The 23,092-nt window shown below is 35.8% G+C and overlaps 1 protein-coding gene across 1 annotated transcript in view; it reads right to left on the reverse strand.

Moving 5' to 3' along the window:
- The window catches only part of TTC6 (tetratricopeptide repeat domain 6), a 210,944-nt gene that overhangs the window by 56,383 nt on the left and 131,469 nt on the right, over positions 1 to 23,092 (reverse strand). Inside the window, exons 10-16 of the mRNA XM_006152364.3 lie at positions 18,626 to 18,730; positions 15,049 to 15,144; positions 12,426 to 12,500; positions 10,550 to 10,926; positions 6,693 to 7,158; positions 5,976 to 6,105; positions 2,012 to 2,184 (exon numbers count right to left, since the gene is read on the reverse strand). Of these exons, the coding sequence (XP_006152426.2) occupies positions 2,012 to 2,184; positions 5,976 to 6,105; positions 6,693 to 7,158; positions 10,550 to 10,926; positions 12,426 to 12,500; positions 15,049 to 15,144; positions 18,626 to 18,730 (1,422 nt within the window). The remainder of the gene's footprint in view (positions 1 to 2,011; positions 2,185 to 5,975; positions 6,106 to 6,692; positions 7,159 to 10,549; positions 10,927 to 12,425; positions 12,501 to 15,048; positions 15,145 to 18,625; positions 18,731 to 23,092) is intronic.

The following is a 23,092-nucleotide window of genomic DNA, read 5'->3' on the forward strand; positions in this document are numbered from 1 at the left end:
GGAAAGAAGAGGTAAAATTATCTCTACTTGCAGATGACATCATTGGATACATAGAAGACTCAAAGGTAACCATGAAAAAATTCCTGGAAGTTATAAATAAATATAGTAAAGTGGCAGTTTATAAAATCGACATACAAAAATCTATAACATTTCTATATACAAACAACAAGCAGACTGAAGAGTAATCCCATTTACCATAACCACAAAGGTATAACATACCTTATACTTAGGAATAAATCTAACCAAAGAAGTCAAGGACCTCTACAAGAAAAACAATGAAAATCTAGAAAAAGAAATTCAAAACGACACAAAAAAGTGAAGGACCTCCCATGTTCCTGGATTGGAAGAATTAATATAATGAAAATGGCAATTCTACCCAAATTAATCTGCATATTTAATGCAATCCCAATCAAACTACCAAAGATATTCTTTCCAGATCTAGAAGAGACAATCATAGAAATTGTCTAGAATCATAAAAGTCCCCTATTGCCAAAACAATCCTGTGCAAAAAGAGTGGAGTAGGTGGCATCTTACCCACTCATCCCAAAATATATTACAAAGCTGTGATAATCAAAACAGCATGATATCGGCACCAAAACAAACATGTAGACCAATGGAACAGAATAGAGACTTGAAATAAACCCCAAAACATACAGCCAACTGACTTTTGACAAAGGGCACCAGTCAATCAAGTGGGAAAAAAGAAAACCTCTTTAGCAAATGGTGCTGGAAAAATTGGGTATCCAATCTGGATTCCTATCTCTCACCATTAACAAAAATCAACACAAAATGGATCAAAGATCTAAGCCTAAGACCTCAAGTGATAAAATACTGGTGGGTAAGGCAGAGGAAATTCTGGGAGACATCAGAGTAGGCAAAGACTTCTTAAAGAATATTCTCCTTGAGCAGAAAATATCAAGTAAGTAGCTAAACTATCATAGATTAAAAAACAGAGTAGTGAGGGTCAGCAGGTGGCATAGTGGTTCTGGACACCCACAAAGCCATGATTCCAGTCCCAGATGCAGTGGCTGAAACTCACACTGGGCGCACATGCATGTGTGCCCAAAATCTCGAGAGGAAAATGGAGGATAAGGGATTGCAACGTAGTCATCTTCCCTGGGAGGTGATTTCTCACTCTCTCTGTGTGTATTTATCTGGCCATCGCATATCCCCTATAGGACATATCTCAAAAAAAAAAAGGAAACAGGATGGTTGCGAACAGAGGAAGTTAAATTATTTAAGTAATTTATTCTACATGCTCAGTTGTATGAAGGACTAAAAATCTGGAGTGAAAAATCGGGAAATCAGGGTATTTCTGCTGCAATCAGGGGAATGTTTTACCTTGACTCTAGTTTCAAGTACAATTCTACTAGAAATTCACCTCCTCAAGGCCATTCCCCAATAGCCCGCAACCAAATATATTCTTTTGCCATCTTTATATATTTGGATATGTGTTTATATCTGTCTTTATACAACTGTTCTTTAAACTAAAGGGTACAGATTAGCAGAAAATATGTCTTTTATCCCATCATAAATCCACTATGTTGTATAATGTTTAGTCAATAAATACTCGTGAATGAATGAATAAATGAACCAGTGTGCACATTGTTTAAGTAAATAGATTCCCTGCAGAAGAGATTCAACTATTCAAGAGTTTAAAAGTGGGGAAAATAGTTCACTATTGTTTGAAAGGAAGAAACAATTTTCAAAGGCTTCTTTAACTACTGTTCATGGTTCAGGAGAAGAGAGCTGAAAAAGTCAGAGTTGTCTCAGTGTCCCCCACACCCAACATTTTGATGGTAATTCATTCATTTACCAGACATTTTTAACAATTATTGATGTATTGTTAAAGTCAATACCGGTAATAAAAGCTCTAGCTCTTAACCTATAATAAGTTAATTTCGATTACAAGATATGTATGACAAATGTTCAAAAACTTGCTATACTATTAGCATGACAATATCACAATTTAAAATACATAAAAGGCAGCATTGTATATGATAAAGCTTACTTTGGAAAAGTCATCAATGGCAAGAATTCTGTTGTCTATATCATACATCTGACCCCTCCTGAAATAGGTATCAGCGTCCGTAGGCTTGCATTTAATGGCCTGGGTATAGTTTAGTATTGCCAAAGTGATGTCTTTTTTTTCCCTGAAAATTTCTGCCTTTGACAAATATACCTCTAAAGAAGATTAAAAAAATAAGATTTAGTATTACAATCTTTTCATTAACTATTAACACTTTGAAAGATCAATTCCTTTCCCTCCAAAAATATCTTAAAATAATTTTTCTCTATTATACTTTCTTAACCACTTCACTTAAATTTTAAATTTATTTTTAAGAGACTTTTGCTATAGGGCACATGTGCTCTCTGGAGAGACAGAGAGAGACAGTAGCAAGAACTCAACCCCCAGGGTTGGTATGGCCACACAGCAGTCCCTTCTCCATTCTCCTCTCAGATTTTGGACACACACGCACATGCACCCAGCGTGAGTTTCAAGCCACCAGATCTGGGATTCAAACCATGGTTGGCCAAATGGGAGTCTAGCACCTTAACCACTATGCAGCCTGCTTTCCCCAATTTTTTTTTTTAATTCAACAATGCCAGTTTAATTCTCAAAGCCTAGATGATTATTCATTGGCGATTAGAAGTACTTTCAATTTAAAATGACACAAATTTCCTTTAATCTTTTGGTATGTCTAAAATGTTTCATAATTATTTAATGATCATAGTAAAAACTTAGGTTTTGATGGCACAAGTTTTAAAGACTTTTAGTAGACAAAGATCAACACAGATAAAAAAATGTATTAACGTATATTCTATGGGTTCATTGTGGGTGCTGGAGGTACAAAGATGAGTGTTACATTTTCACATTCCTAGAAACTTTCATGTCTCAGGGCTCAAGTTGTTAGAGGGTGGTACATAAAGGACAGAGGTATACACTTTATCCATTCAAGAAGTCCTAGGAATACTACAACTCTAATTCAGAGATTAGTGATTGAGAAAAGACTTTTAAGTCACTTCTATAACTCAAATTTTAACATCACATTCTTCTTATAAGATGAGCCTCGAGAAACCAATTTACTATAATGGATATCAAGAATATTCATATTTGGGACCAGCAGTTAGTGTAATGGCTATGTCGCTGGACTCCCATGTAGTCGACCGCAGTTCGCGTCCCAGACCCGGTGGCTTAAAACTCACACTGGGCGCGTGTGCGTGCATGCCCAAGATCCCAAGAGGAGAATGGAGGAGAAGGGATTGCCGTGTGGCCATCCCTCCGGGGGGGGATTTCTCACTTTCTGTCTCTCTGTCTCTGGCTGTCAGGCGAGCGCACGCGCCCTATAGCAAAACCCTCTCCCCCCCCAAAAAAAAAGAATATTCATATTTTAAGCTATCAGTATTTTAAAAATAATATAGACTTGTATGAACCTTGAATTGATAATATCAAGAATAAAAGCTTTAACTGAGGAAAGTCACGCCCACTTTTTAAGACTTCTATTGATTACATATCCTTATACTACCAATAAACAACAAAAGCTAAGGTGAAAATATAGATAATATAACTGTCCATAGACAATCTACCTGCATTATTTTTATTATATTTATTTATGTAATTCAAGTCATCCAAAGCTTCATTAACTTTGTCTTGGAAAAGATAAAGAAAATGGCGGTGCCAATAGGCATTGAGAAACAGTGGCTCCAAGCGTATAGCCTATAATATACATATATAAGTTCTGTTAATTTGGTAAAGGAAGATATCCATAAAAGAAATTTTTCAAACACTATTGATCCCAGTGGGTTTGTGGGTGTACTTTATAAAATAAAACCTACCGAGTATATGTATATTATAAAATAAAACCTCCTAAACTAACAAACAAAAATCTAGCGTTTTCAGGGGAGGGTGACAGAGAGAGAATTAAGGGAAAAGAGAAGCAAAACATTTAAGGGACACAAACATGGAAATTATCTGTTGATGATAAAGGGTATGATAATGTCTTTGGACTAATACGCAGTGTATTCAAGATGAAAAATACATTTGGCATGCTGTGGTGATATACATGGATTGAATATATTAAAACTAACAAGAATAAAAGAATTTCAAGGCACAAGTGCTATTTTTAAAAAATATAGTGTTTTTTTTCATAATAATTATTTGAAATACTAACAATTATCCCTTCACGATCCCACATACTAATGATACTACAAACATTTATTGTTCAGAGTTCTAGTAAGAATGACTATATAATTAATAGTGAGTATAAATGATGAATATTGTTATTTTGATGAAATAAAACTTACTTCTTGTAGGTCATTCATGGCACTCTGTAACTTTCCCAGTTTCCTATAAATAGCTCCACGTCTACAATATGCAAAAGCAGGATATTTTTTCTTATTATTTATTTCTTCAGTCAAGATATTCACTTCTGATTCATAATGTGTAAGAAGGTCTAATGGAAGATCAGACTGCAAAGAATCACTTAATTCTAGTTTTGGCAGTACTTCCACTCTTTCAGGCTCGTCTGCATAAGAAACAGCTATTTTAACAACTTTTTCTCTTGCAGGTACCTTCTCAGGTTTATACTTATTGAATGTATCAAGAACCCATGTCCGAGGCTCACTGTTTTCTGGAATTCCTCCTTTACTTTGGGTAAATCTTTCAAAATCTAAATGTAAAGGTAGGCTGGGACACCGTATTATACGTTCATATAACGGAACTTTGAGCAAGTATTTCTTCTGTTGAGGAAGTATCCCATGAGATGTTGATCTAGTTTTTTAAAAGAATAATTGTTTAATTACAGAAATATAATTATATCTCTAATCAATAAATCTCAACCACACACAAAATTACTAGTCTGTTATCAAAATAAAAATCACATGCTAATTTTATACAAGTCAAGTTTTTCTTTTATTCTGCCAAATGGGAGTCTAGCACCTTAACCACTATGCAGCCTGCTTTCCCCAATTTTTTTTTTTAATTCAACAATGCCAGTTTAATTCTCAAAGCCTAGATGATTATTCATTGGCGATTAGAAGTACTTTCAATTTAAAATGACACAAATTTCCTTTAATCTTTTGGTATGTCTAAAATGTTTCATAATTATTTAATGATCATAGTAAAAACTTAGGTTTTGATGGCACAAGTTTTAAAGACTTTTAGTAGACAAAGATCAACACAGATAAAAAAATGTATTAACGTATATTCTATGGGTTCATTGTGGGTGCTGGAGGTACAAAGATGAGTGTTACATTTTCACATTCCTAGAAACTTTCATGTCTCAGGGCTCAAGTTGTTAGAGGGTGGTACATAAAGGACAGAGGTATACACTTTATCCATTCAAGAAGTCCTAGGAATACTACAACTCTAATTCAGAGATTAGTGATTGAGAAAAGACTTTTAAGTCACTTCTATAACTCAAATTTTAACATCACATTCTTCTTATAAGATGAGCCTCGAGAAACCAATTTACTATAATGGATATCAAGAATATTCATATTTGGGACCAGCAGTTAGTGTAATGGCTATGTCGCTGGACTCCCATGTAGTCGACCGCAGTTCGCGTCCCAGACCCGGTGGCTTAAAACTCACACTGGGCGCGTGTGCGTGCATGCCCAAGATCCCAAGAGGAGAATGGAGGAGAAGGGATTGCCGTGTGGCCATCCCTCCGGGGGGTGATTTCTCACTTTCTGTCTCTCTGTCTCTCTCTGTCAGGCGAGCGCACGCGCCCTATAGCAAAAACCTCTCCCCCCCCAAAAAAAAAGAATATTCATATTTTAAGCTATCAGTATTTTAAAAATAATATAGACTTGTATGAACCTTGAATTGATAATATCAAGAATAAAAGCTTTAACTGAGGAAAGTCACGCCCACTTTTTAAGACTTCTATTGATTTACATATCCTTATACTACCAATAAACAACAAAAGCTAAGGTGAAAATATAGATAATATAACTGTCCATAGACAATCTACCTGCATTATTTTTATTATATTTATTTATGTAATTCAAGTCATCCAAAGCTTCATTAACTTTGTCTTGGAAAAGATAAAGAAAATGGCGGTGCCAATAGGCATTGAGAAACAGTGGCTCCAAGCGTATAGCCTAGAAAATACATATATAAGTTCTGTTAATTTGGTAAAGGAAGATATCCATAAAAGAAATTTTTCAAACACTATTGATCCCAGTGGGTTTGTGGGTGTACTTTATAAAATAAAACCTACCGAGTATATGTATATTATAAAATAAAACCTCCTAAACTAACAAACAAAAATCTAGCGTTTTCAGGGGAGGGTGACAGAGAGAGAATTAAGGGAAAAGAGAAGCAAAACATTTAAGGGACACAAACATGGAAATTATCTGTTGATGATAAAGGGTATGATAATGTCTTTGGACTAATACGCAGTGTATTCAAGATGAAAAATACATTTGGCATGCTGTGGTGATATACATGGATTGAATATATTAAAACTAACAAGAATAAAAGAATTTCAAGGCACAAGTGCTATTTTTAAAAAATATAGTGTTTTTTTTCATAATAATTATTTGAAATACTAACAATTATCCCTTCACGATCCCACATACTAATGATACTACAAACATTTATTGTTCAGAGTTCTAGTAAGAATGACTATATAATTAATAGTGAGTATAAATGATGAATATTGTTATTTTGATGAAATAAAACTTACTTCTTGTAGGTCATTCATGGCACTCTGTAACTTTCCCAGTTTCCTATAAATAGCTCCACGTCTACAATATGCAAAAGCAGGATATTTTTTCTTATTATTTATTTCTTCAGTCAAGATATTCACTTCTGATTCATAATGTGTAAGAAGGTCTAATGGAAGATCAGACTGCAAAGAATCACTTAATTCTAGTTTTGGCAGTACTTCCACTCTTTCAGGCTCGTCTGCATAAGAAACAGCTATTTTAACAACTTTTTCTCTTGCAGGTACCTTCTCAGGTTTATACTTATTGAATGTATCAAGAACCCATGTCCGAGGCTCACTGTTTTCTGGAATTCCTCCTTTACTTTGGGTAAATCTTTCAAAATCTAAATGTAAAGGTAGGCTGGGACACCGTATTATACGTTCATATAACGGAACTTTGAGCAAGTATTTCTTCTGTTGAGGAAGTATCCCATGAGATGTTGATCTAGTTTTTTAAAAGAATAATTGTTTAATTACAGAAATATAATTATATCTCTAATCAATAAATCTCAACCACACACAAAATTACTAGTCTGTTATCAAAATAAAAATCACATGCTAATTTTATACAAGTCAAGTTTTTCTTTTATTCTCTAAAATTGTAACACTGTGAAGACTGTCGAGTTTTATGAGAGCAAAAGGCTCTTTTTAGAGATGTAACTTTCCTAAAGAGTGAAATAATAGGGTCAATTTTCTTTTCAGTTTAATTTATACCCTCACCCAGAGGAATTAAACTGAAGAATTAAGGAAGTAAACATGATGTGAAAAGGAAATGCCATCAAGAGACCAGCAGTTAGCGTAATGGCTATGCTGGACTCCCATGTGGTCGACTACGGTTCGAGTCCCCGGACCCGGTGGCTGAACTCACACCGTGCGCATGTGCATGCGTGCCCAAGATCCCAAGAGGAGAATGGAGGAGAAGGGAATGCAGTATGGCCATCCCCCTGGGGGGTGATTTCTCGCTTTCTGTCTCTGTCTCTCTCTCTGTCTTTCTGGCGAGCGCACACGCCCTATAGCAAAAACCTCTCCAAAAAAAAGAAAAAAAAAAAAAAGGAAATGCCATCAAGAAACTGAAAAAAGAAAGAGTTGACTATGAAGCAGACTACAAATAAACATCCCAGACTTTACCCTTCTCTAGGAGTTTAACGAATTAGATAATATTGAATATGCTCTTCAGTGCTGCAAGTATAGAATAATCCTTCTCAAATTCTCCATTTGCTACCTAGCTTGCATTTAGTAACAATTTACTGTTTGAATGGTACTGTACTAGCCACAGGAGAAAGAATAAGATCATTCAATCGGGGGTCAGCATGTGGCATGGTTGTTAAGGTGCCAAACTTCCACATGGCCAAAAGTGGTTCAAGTCTGGACCTGAGGGCTTGCTTTCTCATTCTCTCTCTCTCTCTCTCTCTCTCTCTCTCTCTCTCTCTGGAGCACACATGCCCTACAGCAAATTTTAAAATGATAAATAATTATTTTTCCTCTTTTGGCAAGAAGTTTTTGCTATAGGGCATGTGCGCTTTTCAGAGAGAAAACGAAAAAGAAAAAAAAAAAAAAAAAGACAGAAATCACCCCCTAGTGGGGATGGCAATGCCACAATCCCTTCTCCTCCATTCTCCTCTCAAGATTTTGAGCACGCACGCACATGTGCCCAGCGTGAGTTTTAAGCCACCAGGTCTGGGACTTGAACCGTGGTCAACTACATGGGAGTTCAGGAATATAATCATTATGCAATTTGCTGATCCCAATAGTTTTAATAATTCTTAAAAAGAATCATTCTATAGGAAGAAAAAAATTAACCCCATCATTTTATAAACATTTAGTGTGTGTGCTATGAGAAAGACCTAGTGCTAAACACTAAGAGAATAAAAGTAAGAAAATTCTATTTCATTATTTCATTACTTTCTTACAGTCTCTAGTCTCCTTCACATTCTAGTACAGCTCTCATCATCATTCTGCCTAGAATACAATAACTTCTTAAATCCTTTTTGTTTGTTCTTTTTTGTCTGTTTATTTTGCTATAGGGCTTATGCATTTGCTGGAGAGAGACAGAAAGAGAGGGAAAGTGAGAAAACACTCCCCAGAGAGGACTACCATGCTGCAGTTCCTTCTCCATTCTACTCTTGGGACTTCAGTCATGCACGTACATGTGCCCAGTGTGTATTTCAAGCCACAGGATCCAGGACTCGAACCATGGTTGAGTTGGTGATGTGGGATCCAACTGCCTTAACCACCACACCACCAGCTGACACTTAATTCCCTATTTCTACTCTTGCTCTTTGTCTAAACCGTTCTCCACAGGGCAGTCAACATGGTATATTTATAAATGTAAATCAGAGCACTTCACTCCCTCCAAGAGTCTTCCCCAGTACCTAGAACGCCAATCAAGCTTTTTACTGTACATACAAGGCCCCAGCAGACCTCACTGGCTGCTTCCTTCTCCATTCATGCTTCTGATCCAATGTCACCTTAAGAAGACCTTCTGTGCCAGATATGTTTTATGTACACTTTCACATTGACCTCTTTTCTTCCTCCTCTACTCTTACTTAGCCCTGGGAGACTAATCAATACAGACCTTTCTCATTCTCTCTCTCTCTCTCTCTCTCTCTCTCTCTCTCTCTCTGGAGCACACATGCCCTACAGCAAATTTTAAAATGATAAATAATTATTTTTCCTCTTTTGGCAAGAAGTTTTTGCTATAGGGCATGTGCGCTTTTCAGAGAGAAAACGAAAAAGAAAAAAAAAAAAAAAAAGACAGAAATCACCCCCTAGTGGGGATGGCAATGCCACAATCCCTTCTCCTCCATTCTCCTCTCAAGATTTTGAGCACGCACGCACATGTGCCCAGCGTGAGTTTTAAGCCACCAGGTCTGGGACTTGAACCGTGGTCAACTACATGGGAGTTCAGGAATATAATCATTATGCAATTTGCTGATCCCAATAGTTTTAATAATTCTTAAAAAGAATCATTCTATAGGAAGAAAAAAATTAACCCCATCATTTTATAAACATTTAGTGTGTGTGCTATGAGAAAGACCTAGTGCTAAACACTAAGAGAATAAAAGTAAGAAAATTCTATTTCATTATTTCATTACTTTCTTACAGTCTCTAGTCTCCTTCACATTCTAGTACAGCTCTCATCATCATTCTGCCTAGAATACAATAACTTCTTAAATCCTTTTTGTTTGTTCTTTTTTGTCTGTTTATTTTGCTATAGGGCTTATGCATTTGCTGGAGAGAGACAGAAAGAGAGGGAAAGTGAGAAAACACTCCCCAGAGAGGACTACCATGCTGCAGTTCCTTCTCCATTCTACTCTTGGGACTTCAGTCATGCACGTACATGTGCCCAGTGTGTATTTCAAGCCACAGGATCCAGGACTCGAACCATGGTTGAGTTGGTGATGTGGGATCCAACTGCCTTAACCACCACACCACCAGCTGACACTTAATTCCCTATTTCTACTCTTGCTCTTTGTCTAAACCGTTCTCCACAGGGCAGTCAACATGGTATATTTATAAATGTAAATCAGAGCACTTCACTCCCTCCAAGAGTCTTCCCCAGTACCTAGAACGCCAATCAAGCTTTTTACTGTACATACAAGGCCCCAGCAGACCTCACTGGCTGCTTCCTTCTCCATTCATGCTTCTGATCCAATGTCACCTTAAGAAGACCTTCTGTGCCAGATATGTTTTATGTACACTTTCACATTGACCTCTTTTCTTCCTCCTCTACTCTTACTTAGCCCTGGGAGACTAATCAATACAGACAGTATCGATAAAATTAAGACCAAAGCCACATTTCCTAAAGTATAAAAAAAATGTTGCTTAAACCAGACCTTTTAAGAGGTTTTGGAGGCTTTGCTAGCTCTTCCCACACCATAGAAAGTTTTCTAAATTTCAGTGCTTTCTTTGATTTCCTCTTCCTTCTCTTAGGATAAACAATGTAAGTAATGCCAGCTTTTCTAGATGCTTCAATGAGAGAGAGTGAAAGATCTCTGATACATTCTTTGTCCTGAATGTCATCCAAGATGACATCTATACTTTCTTTCACAGAGAAGGGTTCTTCAGATCTGTTTTGCTTAGTGAGCTGAAGCTCCAAGTGCTTCGCCTTCTGGATCATCACCTCTTTTCTACTGCTTTGCATGTCATCCTTGATTTCTAAGGGAGCTTCCTCAGCCTCCTTCTTCCTCAACTCAACTGCAGATTGTACTTTCTTAATAAGGAATCAAAGAGGTAGAAAATGTAAAATTAATTTTATTGCTATACACTTAAAATTAATTCAGTTATAGTTACTGTTCATGTAGTCACTTTATTGAAAAAATGTAAAAATATACATTTTTAAGATTATTTAAAAGTCAGCTCTTTAGTTCATAGTGAATTAGTTAAAGCAAAATACAACAATTTAGCTGGATATAAGGCAGTTTGTTAGATACATGTAAACAACATTATGAAGTAAATCTGCATTAATTATGATTTTATATGTGTATGATTGAAAGAGAATTCTCCTGTACACCCAAGAAAGTATGTGCTCTACTTTTACTTCTAATACAAGCATAATTAGCAAAGTAGACAAAAATGATCAAAATGCCTTATCCTGTAATACTAACTTGCACATCTATTTTCAAAAGCACTTTAACAGCATTGACTTTCTCCACAATATTATTCAAATATTCCATGTAATAACTGTCAATTCAATATTGATAAGCTTTAAGTAATACAACTTCATGTTTTGGGGAACCAGAAGATGGCCAGTGGTTACATTGCTGAACTCCATGTGGCCATCTGTGTTTCAAGTCTGCCAGGTGAGTGTGCGTGCGTGCCCAAAATCCGAAGAGGAGAATGGAGGAGAAGGAATTGCGGCAAGGCCATCCCCTTTGGGGGTGATTTCTCACTTTCTGTCTGTCTTCTGCAGAGTGCAAGTGCCCTATAGCAAAAATCTCTCACCAAAAAAAAAAAACCTCAGGTATTCATTTTATCTAACCATTAGAGAATCAACTTAATTTTTAATGTTATAACATTAGTAATTATAAATAAATTGAAATAATTATGCACTAATACTTGAAATTCTAGTAATATTCTTACTAACAAAAGATAAATTATTTCTAATCCTTTGATATAGCATTTCCTGAATACTGAGCCATTGTCAATAAATTAACTGCATTTCATTTTGCTAATAAATAATAATTCATTATAGAGATGCTTCTGTTTATAATGAATCTAAGCCCAAATTCCAAACATAATAATTGCATGCAAGTACTTTAAAGATGCACTAAACTACGGGGGCCAGCAGGTAGTGTGATGGTTAAGGTATGGGACTCTCACATAGCTGACTGTGGTTTGAGTCCTGGACCAGAAGGCTTTCTCTCTCTCTCTCTCTCTCTCTCTCTCTCTCTCTCTCTCTCTCTCCCTGTTTGTCTTTGATGAGTCCATGTGCTCTATGGCAATTTTTTTAAATGATAATAATTAATACAATTACATGAAATAATCTTTAAAAAAGAGACATGTACAAAAGTATAATAAAGTATTTAACCTTCCATGACTTACTATATAGTCCCCTGACTCAAGAAGCTATATATACCTCAATATCTAATTAGAAATGAAATTATAATATAGAATATATGTTTATGCTTTTGAATAAAACATAAGATGATTATAATTGTCAGAAACATGAACTTTTTCTCTTGGATAATAAACACTCAAAAACTGTAATACCTTTAATTGTAGAGATTGTGCAAGGAAACACTTTTGGATATTTTCAAATGATGCAGATTTTCTTAGTATGAAAGACTGAAATAAAATGAGAAATATACATTAACCATAGAGACAATTTGGTAAACTAAAATGACAGTTAATAATGATTATTAAGGTAAATTCTTGTGATTTTGAAGTCACGAACTTTACAGAAAGTAGCAGAACTTAAATTCCATCAGTTAATTTAGAAAAGTGTATAATAGTGAAAACTATCTGATTTTTTTAAATTTCACAAGCACCAAGTAACTGCTATGTGACAAATACTATGGTTCATATCTCCCCAGCTAGTATAAGCAGCACAAGTATGTGTGAATATGCCACCCACACACTGAGTCATGAATCCCCTTAACCCTGGGGCTGCACTAGCAGGACCTGGGGCAGCTACAGAGCAATGGATGGTGCCCCTTAATCATGAACAATCTCACCCTTTTACTGTAGGGGATTATGCAAATATTACCAGTCTGGGTGTTATTATACACCAAGTGTTGGAAAGCATTATAGTACAGTGCAATGTACAAGGAAAATGACATGTTCCGTACCCTCAAACATCATACTAGAACAGACAGCACTACACAAGTATCTTTTCTCCAAAGTGACTGTGGCAATGACTATAAAGATGGCATGAATCCATTGCTAAAAGAATGCAGGAGCAGGAGAGGTTAATTCTGAAAGGGGAAGAATCTGGACAGACTAACTTCAAGAGCAGCATAACATCAGGCCTGGTGTGTGAGAAGTAGAAGGGTTTCCAGCCTGAGAAGTAGCTGAGCATACCCCAGGCCAACAGTCTCAATAAGCTCAGAGAAGTGACAAAGTACGAGCAATTTTAGTTCATAGGAATCTGGCATAGGCACCGGACAGGATACATGGAAGTATAACTACAATGGAAAATGAAGTAGAAAATATATTTAAGGCCAGTTTATGAGGCTTAGTTAAGCATTCTGATTTTATTTGGTAGGTGGAATAATTGTGTCAAGACATGAGTGATATAATAAAATCTGTTTTTTCATTGTTGTCATTTTAGGCTTCTGTCAGAGGGCACATGTACTCGCCCGAGAAAGAGTGAGACAGTGAGAGGGAAAGTGAGAAATCACTCCCCACCCAAGAAAGAAGGCTGTGCCTTAATCCCTTCTTCTTCATTTTCCTTTTGGGATTTTGTGCATGCATGCACATGCACCAGCATGATTTTCAAACCACCAGGTCCAGGACTCAAACCATGGTCAGCCATGTGGGAGTCCAGCGCCTTAACAACCATGCCACCTGCTGACTCCATCAAACCTGTATCTTAAGAATATGTTTAGCAGCATTGATTGGAAAAGGCAGCTACTAAAAATGGGAATGTCTCATAAGTAGGTGTAAGTAATATTACCACAATAGAGTAGAAAGTACACTGGCATTTAAACCAGAAAAGTGCCATTCCTTGATTCAGTTACTTTTGAGTAATAGTCACTTCTCTTTTTGTGGTGGATAAAATAATAAATAAAAATGATATGTAACTAGCCTGTGGTGGTCAAAGTGGCTGAATCCACATGGCCAACTACATGGTTTACATCCCAGAACCAGAGGCTTCAATAAATATGCTGGGTGTGTATGCATGTGTGCCCAAAATCCTAAAAGGAGAAAGAAATGGAGAAGGGACTGTGGTGTAACCATGCCCCCAAGAGACGGGAGTGCTTTCTCACTTTCCTTCTCTCTGTCGTTTTCCCCTGAGCATACAGGCTCTCTGGAAATTTTTTAATAAAAGAATGATATGACTTTGGGCTGTTAAGGAATTAAAAAAAAATCAAACATACATCAGGGAAAATATTTGATATAGGCTATAAAGTAGCACATGCATAAAAACAAAGTAACCCTTAAAAATACTACTCCCATCCCTCCACAAAATTCCCTGACTGTATAGAGATGGTGGACGAGGCCTAAAGACATATTTAACCTAGCTTGCTGACTAAAATAGGGGTTTGGTTTGTCCCAGGCATTAAGAACCTCTACAAAGAGGCACTCAGTACCCCGAGATATCAAGGGGAGTAGAGGGCTGGGCACTAAGGAGAGGAAAAGAAAACCATTCCCTATTTGTCCCCCATCAAGTTCAGGTCATAAATAAACCAATTATAAAAATTTCAGGCCTTTCTTTTTCCCTTAGTCACTATTTTTTTCTGATTGTGTTTATTACTTGATGAGCTTACTTAAGTACACTGTAGTGATACTAAAGTCATGAGTATGTGTCTAATCATCATTTAGGAGAATCAGGTTACTCTGTTTCATGGCCACCTGTGGCTTCCCCATTTGGTTAAAGAACTCTAAAACATGTTCCTTTCATCATTTAAGACCTAGGTGAGAATTAGTGCACCAACTGGAAATTTTAGAACTTGTAACACATACTCTGCTATCAGTTAATGAATAACATCTTCTGAGTGTCATAAAGACAACAGAAATATGTCCTGAACAAAGATATCACTGAATAATCTGAACTGATTCACAGAATAAGGAAACATCAATTTCTATGTAATTTCTGGGATTACTAGTAAACATTTCTGAACTATAGACAGATTTAGTAGCCAACCCATAATAGCACAAAAATTATACATACCTTAAAACTTCTGCTGGCATTATAATCTGAAGTAATGACACTTTCTTTGCTTTCAGATAAAATTTTCTCAATTAAAATTCTGCTTGTTTGAACACTCTATGATTAAAAAAAAAGATAACAGTTTAATTTTATTATAGAACACTTTTCAAAAGATGTGGTCGCCAGGCCCAGCAGATGGCATAATAATTATGTTGCTGGACTCCTACATAGTTGACTGCAGTTCAAGTCCTATACCTGGTAGCTTAAAACTCACATTGGACACATGTGCATGTATGCCCAAAATCCCAGGAGAGGAGAATGGAGAAGAAGGGATTACAGCATGGCCATCTCCCCAGAGGGTGATTTCTCACTTGCTATCTCTCCACCTCTCTCTTTCTGTCTCTCAAACAAGCACATGTACCCTACAGCAAAAATCTCCCTCTTAAACAAAACAAAACAAAACAAAACAAAACACCCAATATGTTGTTGTGGTTAAGGCTCTGGACTCTCAGAAGGTCAATCACAGTTTGAGTCCTGAACCAAATGGTCTGCTTTCTCACCTTCTCTCTCTCTCTCCCTCACCCCTCCATCCTACCCTCTCTGTCTGTCTCTGATGAGCACACATGCCCCCTAGCAAAATTTCAAAAACTAATATTTATGATAAATAAAATTAAATAAGTAATTCTTTAAGAGAAAAAATAAGATGTGGTCACTGTTACTTTATAGCACATTGTAACCAAAAGGGGAACCCTATGGAAGGGACTGAATTCTAGAAAGCACTTACCAGAGACGTATGGAAGGCAATCTACAGCCTTAGTATTTGCTTTTAGTATTGGCCTTTAGCCAAAAAGATATTTCTATATTATTTCTGGCATCCTTAATCTTAGTAATGACTAATTACTAAGATTACTACAATGAGTAATAAGTAGTCTCCCAAGAAAGAGCCCAGGTCCTGATGACTTCCTTGCTAAATTCTACAAATCCTTTTTTTCTTTCTTTTCTTTTTTTTTTTTTTAATTATCAGAAGGCAAATGTGCTCATCAAAGACTGAGAGACAGAGAGCCACAGAGGAGAAAAGAACCCCCAACACACACCCAGGAGACATGGTCATGCCATAATTCCTCTTCCTCCATTCCTCCATCCTCTTGGGATTTGGACCATGCACACATATGTGCCCAACACATTTAAATTGGGACCAGGCTTTGAACTACAGTTGGCCATGTGGGATCTAGGATCCTTAACCAGTAGACTACAGGGCCAGCCCCTCTTCAGATCTTTTTTATAAAGCAGTAACATCAATTCTCCTCAAGCTATTCCAAAAGATGCAAATAGAGGGAACACTTCCAAATTCATTCCAAGAAGTGTGGTGATTAAGGCACTGTCTGGATCCCACATGGCCAACTCCACTGAGTCCCAGACCCAGTGGCTTAAAAAATGTCCAGACACATGTGCATATGTGCAAAATTCCAAAAAAGAGAATGGAGAAAAAGGGATTACAGCATAGTCATCATCCCTGAGGGGTGATTTCTCACTTTCCCTCTCTCTCTGTTTCTCTTTGGCAAGCACACATACTCTATGATAAAAATCTGAAAAAAGAAAGAAAGAAAGAAACTACCATCATATTGATACAAAAAGCAGACTAAGACACAATAACAAAGAAAATTACAGTCCAATATCCCTGATAAATAGACACAAAAATTTTGAACAAAGTACTAGCAAACCAAAATCAACAACACATTAGAAAAATTATGCACCATGATCAAGTAGGAGTTATCCCAGGAATGCAAGAGTGATTCAACATATGCAAAGTAATAAATGTAATACATCACATTAGCAGAAGGAAAAACAAAAATATGATCATATCAATTGATGAAGGAAAAGCATTTGATAAAGTACAACATCCTTTCATGATTAAGACTCTCAACAAAATATGTATAGAAGATACACTTCTTTTTTAAAAGTATTTTAATTTTATTTATTCTTTTTTTTTATTTTAATTTGATGAGAAAGATACAGAGAGAGGGAAAGTGAGAAAGCAAGCTACCAGGTCTGAGACTTGAGCAATGGTTGGCCATGTGGGAATATCTAGTACTTTAACCACCACGTCACCTGCTAGCCCCATAGAAATTACACTTCTTTTCTTTTTTTAAAGAATTATTTCATTTTATTTTGTTTATTTTTATTTGACCAGAGAAGGACAAAGCGAGAGAGAGAGAAAGAGAGCAGATACGAAAGCAAGCTGCTAGGTCCAGGACTCGAACTGCAGTTGGCCATGACAGAGTACAACACCCCTAATCACCATGCCACCTGCTGGCCCCCAAAGGTACACTTCTTAACACAAGAGAGGCCATATGTGACAAACCCATGTCAACATGATACTCAATAAAGAAAAGTTGAAAGATTTTTCTCTCAAAACTGAAACAAGACAAAAATGTCCACTTTCTCTATTCCTATTCAACATACTGAAAGTCCTAGCCAATGTGATCAGCTAGAGAATGAAACTAAAGACATCCAAATTGGAAGGAAGAAGTGGTATTGTCCCTATTTGCAGATAACATGATTATACACATAGGAAAATATAAAGAAGGAAAAAAAAAAGAAAAACCTAAAGAATCCACCAAAAACCTCTTAGAGGTAATAAATCAATTAAGCAGTCACAGGACACAAAATCAACATAGAAAAATCTGTAGCACTTTTTGTATACTAACAATAAACAAACTGGAACAAAATAAAGAAATCAATTGCATTTACAATAAACAAAAAAATCCAAGAATAAATCTAATAAATTTGCATAGTATCAAACCTCTTATAATATTAAATTAATTTAAAATGCACCCTTAAAAGCAAATGAAAATCTTCTGAACAACCCAAGTGGGTTGTTGAATCATCAGACAAATAAAACATCCTTTCAGAAAGAAAACAGAATAGTCTTTTTGATGAGGTAACAAAATATGACCCTATATAACATTTTTTAAGAATTATTTTATTTAACTTTTTTATTTATCCATTTATTTATCCATTTTTAAAAATTTTTACCAGAGAGGGAGTGAGAAGGGAAGAGAAAGAGAAAGAAAGAAAGAAAGTGAGGAAGCAAGTCACCAGATCTGAGACTCAAACCGCATTCAGTCATGTGGGACTCCAGCACCCTTAACCACCATGCCACCTGCCAGCCCCCAAATATAACATTTTAAAGAAACATATATAAAAATATCATTATATATTAAGAAACATATAAAATTTTAATTTTATAAGGACCAGGTATACATGTATATATATATACATACAATGATATATATATACATGTATATATATATACATACAATGATATATATAATAACTGTTTACACTAGGTCTTTGGAAAAGTCAGGACTTTTTTTATGTTTTCTATGCAAAACTGTGTCATGGCTTTCCAGATAACCCAACATATATATAGATAAATAATCTCTACAGTGTTATCCAATCAGTACTGATTATGGCAATAGTTATGGGAAATGTTACAAAGCAACTGTCTAGTAAATTTTAACATCATAATCAATTGTACAATTCGACTAGTGAAAAACAACAAGGATCATCAAGAAAACTCAATTCAGTATGTTACCTCATATTTTGAATATAGAGTTTCCCTCATGACAGATTCTGGAACAGCGAACTTGGGTGCAGCTGGATTCCAGAACAACTTTGTGAAGCCCGGATAAGCAGACAGCTTTGAAAATAACGTAAAAGTTTATTAGAAGCAGTAACAAATGGCATTCCATAAATATACTACCAAAAACTTGGAAAAATATAAGTTTTTGTCAAAATTGTTTCTAGTAGTAGCGGAGAAAGCAATGTTTCCACAGCCTTTGAAAGTCTGGCAAAGACAATTTCTCATTCATCAGATTAGCAAAAATGTAAGGTCAGCAATACCAACATATGCTAAGGATGGGAGAAATTAGAACCATGATGAAGGCAAATTGGCCATTTCTAGTAAAATAGAAAATGTACATACGACATGCTTCAGCAATTTCATATATATTCAACATATTTATATCATCTCCATATTTATATATTTATAAATTGATGTTTTCTATATAAATATTCATAATTTATATATTTTTATATATGTAGTATATATATATATTTCTAGGTGAAAATATGCAAGGAGGCTGCAGAATATTCATAAAGCACATGAAATGGCAAAAACCAAAGCCCAATCTAAGTAGCTATTAGTAGAGAAACAGATTAATAAAATATGGTATATTCATATCATTAAACAATACACAGCCATTAAAATTCAAAAAGTATGATCACAAATGGATTTTATCATTGAATTAAAAACAAAATAAGAAAGTTTTAGAAAGATGAACATGAAATTGTGTCATTTATGTAAGTGTACTACAGCACACAAATTACATTATTTACTGTTTAGGGTCAAAATGCATCTAGTTCATTCATGGAATGCAAATACCACAATTGTAACAATCACTTCTCTTGAGCAGGGAGGAAGATAAATGGAATTACTTATAGCAAGAAGTACAAGAAGATGTAATTTAATGATTTTTTAAATTTATTTTATTTTACAAAATCTGAAACAAGTAAACAAAATGTTGACATTTTAAAATTCTTGATAACATGTCTCCAGGTGTTTTCTAACTTGGTTTCTGTATTTCTATATATCTTTAAAGTTTTTCCAAATAAAATTAATCAGGCCTAGGGGATTTTTTATGGAAGTGAAATATTCTATCATTATAAGTCAAAACCCATTGAACTTTACAGCACAAAAAGTGAATTTTAATGTAATGCAAATTTTAAAAAATCATTTAGGAGGTCAAAAGAAATCCCAGGATGGAATGCAGAATGTAACAAAACAATCTAACTGTATTATAAATGTATGCAACAATCTCACCTAAGGGTGAAGGGAAAAGTTGCTGAATTTAGTAATGGAAATCAGTGGAATATATAATACTGAAGGCAAAAGGAACTATACATATAGCCTGTATTTCAGCTGATAAAACTGTACCCCACAGGAATATAGATTTAACATTCTGATAGTTCTCCATATGTACACTAAAACTAAAAAACTAAGTAAATTGATAGAGGATGGTGGGAGCCAGGTTTATCACTATTGAAGTGGGAATTTAAAGATTAGCACAGAAGGAAGCTACAGTGATTCATGTAATAGATTAGAGCTGAAGACATCAGAATGAACTCAGCTTAACACAGACGCAGATGTTTACATACAAAAACACTTACAGATAATGTGTATTTACACAAGCTAGTACACATAGACTTCTAGCTTTGTCAACTGAGGCCTAGGAGCAACAATGCCTCAGCAGCAGCAAGCATACCTACTGACAAGATCTTGGTTTGGAATTACATTCTCAAATAAAGGGAATTTGGGCCCCCCTTAGAACTATGACCAATTCTGGGGCCAGAAGGTGGCGTGGTGGTTAAGGCACTGGACAACCTCAAGGTTTGAGTCCTGGACCTGGCAGCTTGAAAATCACACCAGGGGGACCAGCAGGTGGCATGGTGGTTAAGGCACTGGACATTCCCATATGGCTGACCACGGTTCAAGTCCTGGACCTGGTGGCTTACTTTCTCACTCCCTCTCTCTCTCTCTCTCTCTCTCTCTCTCTCTGTCTCTCTTTGGTCAAATTAAAAAATAATAATAAATGGATGAGTAAATTTAAAAAGTAAATAAATAATTTTTTTTTTAAAAAAAAAGAAAGAAAATCACACCAGGTGCCTGTACGTATGTGCCCAAAATCCTCAGAGGAAAATGAAGCATAAGAGACTGTAGCGTGGCTATCCCCCAGGGAGGTGATTTCTCACTTTCCCTCATGCTGTCTCTGTCTCTCTCCAGCACATGCACATGCCTTATGGCAATAACCTAAAATAAAAAAAGTAGATTCTAAGACTGGGGGAGAAAATATGCAATATGATCCTGAAACACTCTACACTGCCAAAAATTAAGTGCTAAAAAAAAAAAAATCCCACAATGATAGGGCATGTCAAAAGGGACATAGGAGCTAAATGAAGGAGTTCCCAATTAGAGCAGTAATAATAATACTGAAGTAGTACTGTATAACAACTCAAAGTATAACATAAACATCCATGAGTCATACCGATATAAATAAAATGACTGAATAAATAAGTAACTCGATAAATAGTGGGTTAAATAGTGGCTTCCAAGAGATACATGGAGAGAATAGACAACTTCCCCTACATAAGAATTTTAATTTTTGTAGATATCCTTCCCTTAAGGAGATGCAGCGCAGCACCCCACTGCTTAAGTGTGGCTGTGCACAGCGACTCCCTTCTAAAGCATATGATATGAAAATAGGGGAGAGAGACAGGGAGAAAGTTTACAAGGAAGAAACCTGGTAAATGCTACCTATTCAGACGATCAATGTCAGCATCCTCAAGGATAAATCATATTGATCGTATGTACCCTTTGAAAAGTGATGAAATCGCAATTTACCTCAGGAGTCTTCCACCCAAAATCACAGAACCCAATCAAATCAGAAAAACATCAGGCAAATCTCAATTGAGAGACCTCGTAAAAAGTACCTGACCAATATTTGAAATTGTCAATGTCATCAAAAACAATAAAAGTCAGGGCAAGCAGGTGAAGTGGTGGCTGGGGTCCTGGGCTTCCACATGGCTGACCACGATTTGAGTCCCAGACCTCACAACTTGTTTTCTCACTTTCACTCTCTCTCTCTGTCTCTCTCTAGTGTGCCCTATAGCAGATTAAAAAATAATAATAAATAAAATAGTCTGAGAAACAATTACAGCCTAGAGGAGCCCAAGGAGACATGACAACTAAATGTAATATGACATCCTAGCCAAGATTCTGAAACAGAAATAGAACAGTATGTAAAAACCAAGGAAATTTGATTGGTTTGGACCTTAGTTAATAATATATTAGTTTATTGCTCTTAATGAATATATAATACTATTGCAGGATTTAAGTTCCCCATGGCTACTATAACAAATTATCAGCACATTGTTTAAAACAACTGAATATTCTCTTAGTTCTGGAACCAAGGTATAAGTAGGGTCATACTCCCTTTGAGCACTAGGGAAAAACTCTTCTTGCCTCTTCCTAGCATCCAGTTGCCAGAAGTCCTTGGTATCCCTTGGCTTGCGGCTACATCATTCCAATTTCTCCTTCCATCATCACAGGGCCTCTGTGTGTTTCTACTTAGCATTCTCCTTCTATTATATAAGCATACCAATCATAATAGATTTAAGGGCCACTCAGTACCCAGGATGATCTCAACACAAGATCCTTAATTTAATTTTAACTGCAAAGATATTTGGTTTAAATGAGATCAAAACTTACAATGGGTTAGGGCTTGAACATATATCTCTTGGAGACCACTATTCAACCTGCTATTACTATGTTCATTGGGGAAACAGTGTGTGGGGCAGATGAGAAACCTCTATACTATCTTTGAAAATTTTCTGAAAGTCTAGAAGTATTCCAAAAAATAAAGTTTATTTTCAGTAAAATAATGAAACAAAGAATAAAAGAAAAAATAATTTTTAAAAAATAGTTGAAAGCAAAAAATTAATCAGGCATGTGTGACAAACATCTTAATTAAAAATATGATAAGATTTTAAAGTAATAGCACTTTGAATCCATGGTATTACTGGTAATTATTATTTTATTAATATTTTCATTGACTTTTGACAATATTTCATTATACCATGCTTTTTTTTTTTCAAAAAAAATTGTCTATCATCAGAAAGAAAGAGTTAGAATTATTTTAAAGTTTATTATTTTATTTCTGCCATGAGACAGAGACATGGAGAGACAGAGACATCTGGGTCTTTATGCCATAATCCACCCCTAGTTTCAGCCAACTAAGATCATGGGCATGCACACTGCACCTGGAAGTCTCAGAGAGGTCCCAGGACACAAAAATCAGGACCTTCCCATGTGGGTCTGATTGCATTACCACTTTGCCACCACCTAGCACCTCAAATGCTTTGAAACCATCAACTTGCAAACATTATTCTAGCATTAATCATGAATGCTTAATAGTGACATCTCCTGGCCTGTGGATGTTACACA

This window comes from Tupaia chinensis, unplaced genomic scaffold (genome assembly GCF_000334495.1).
Source record: "Tupaia chinensis unplaced genomic scaffold, TupChi_1.0 Scaffold000350_1, whole genome shotgun sequence".
NCBI classification, from domain to species: Eukaryota; Metazoa; Chordata; class Mammalia; order Scandentia; family Tupaiidae; genus Tupaia; species Tupaia belangeri.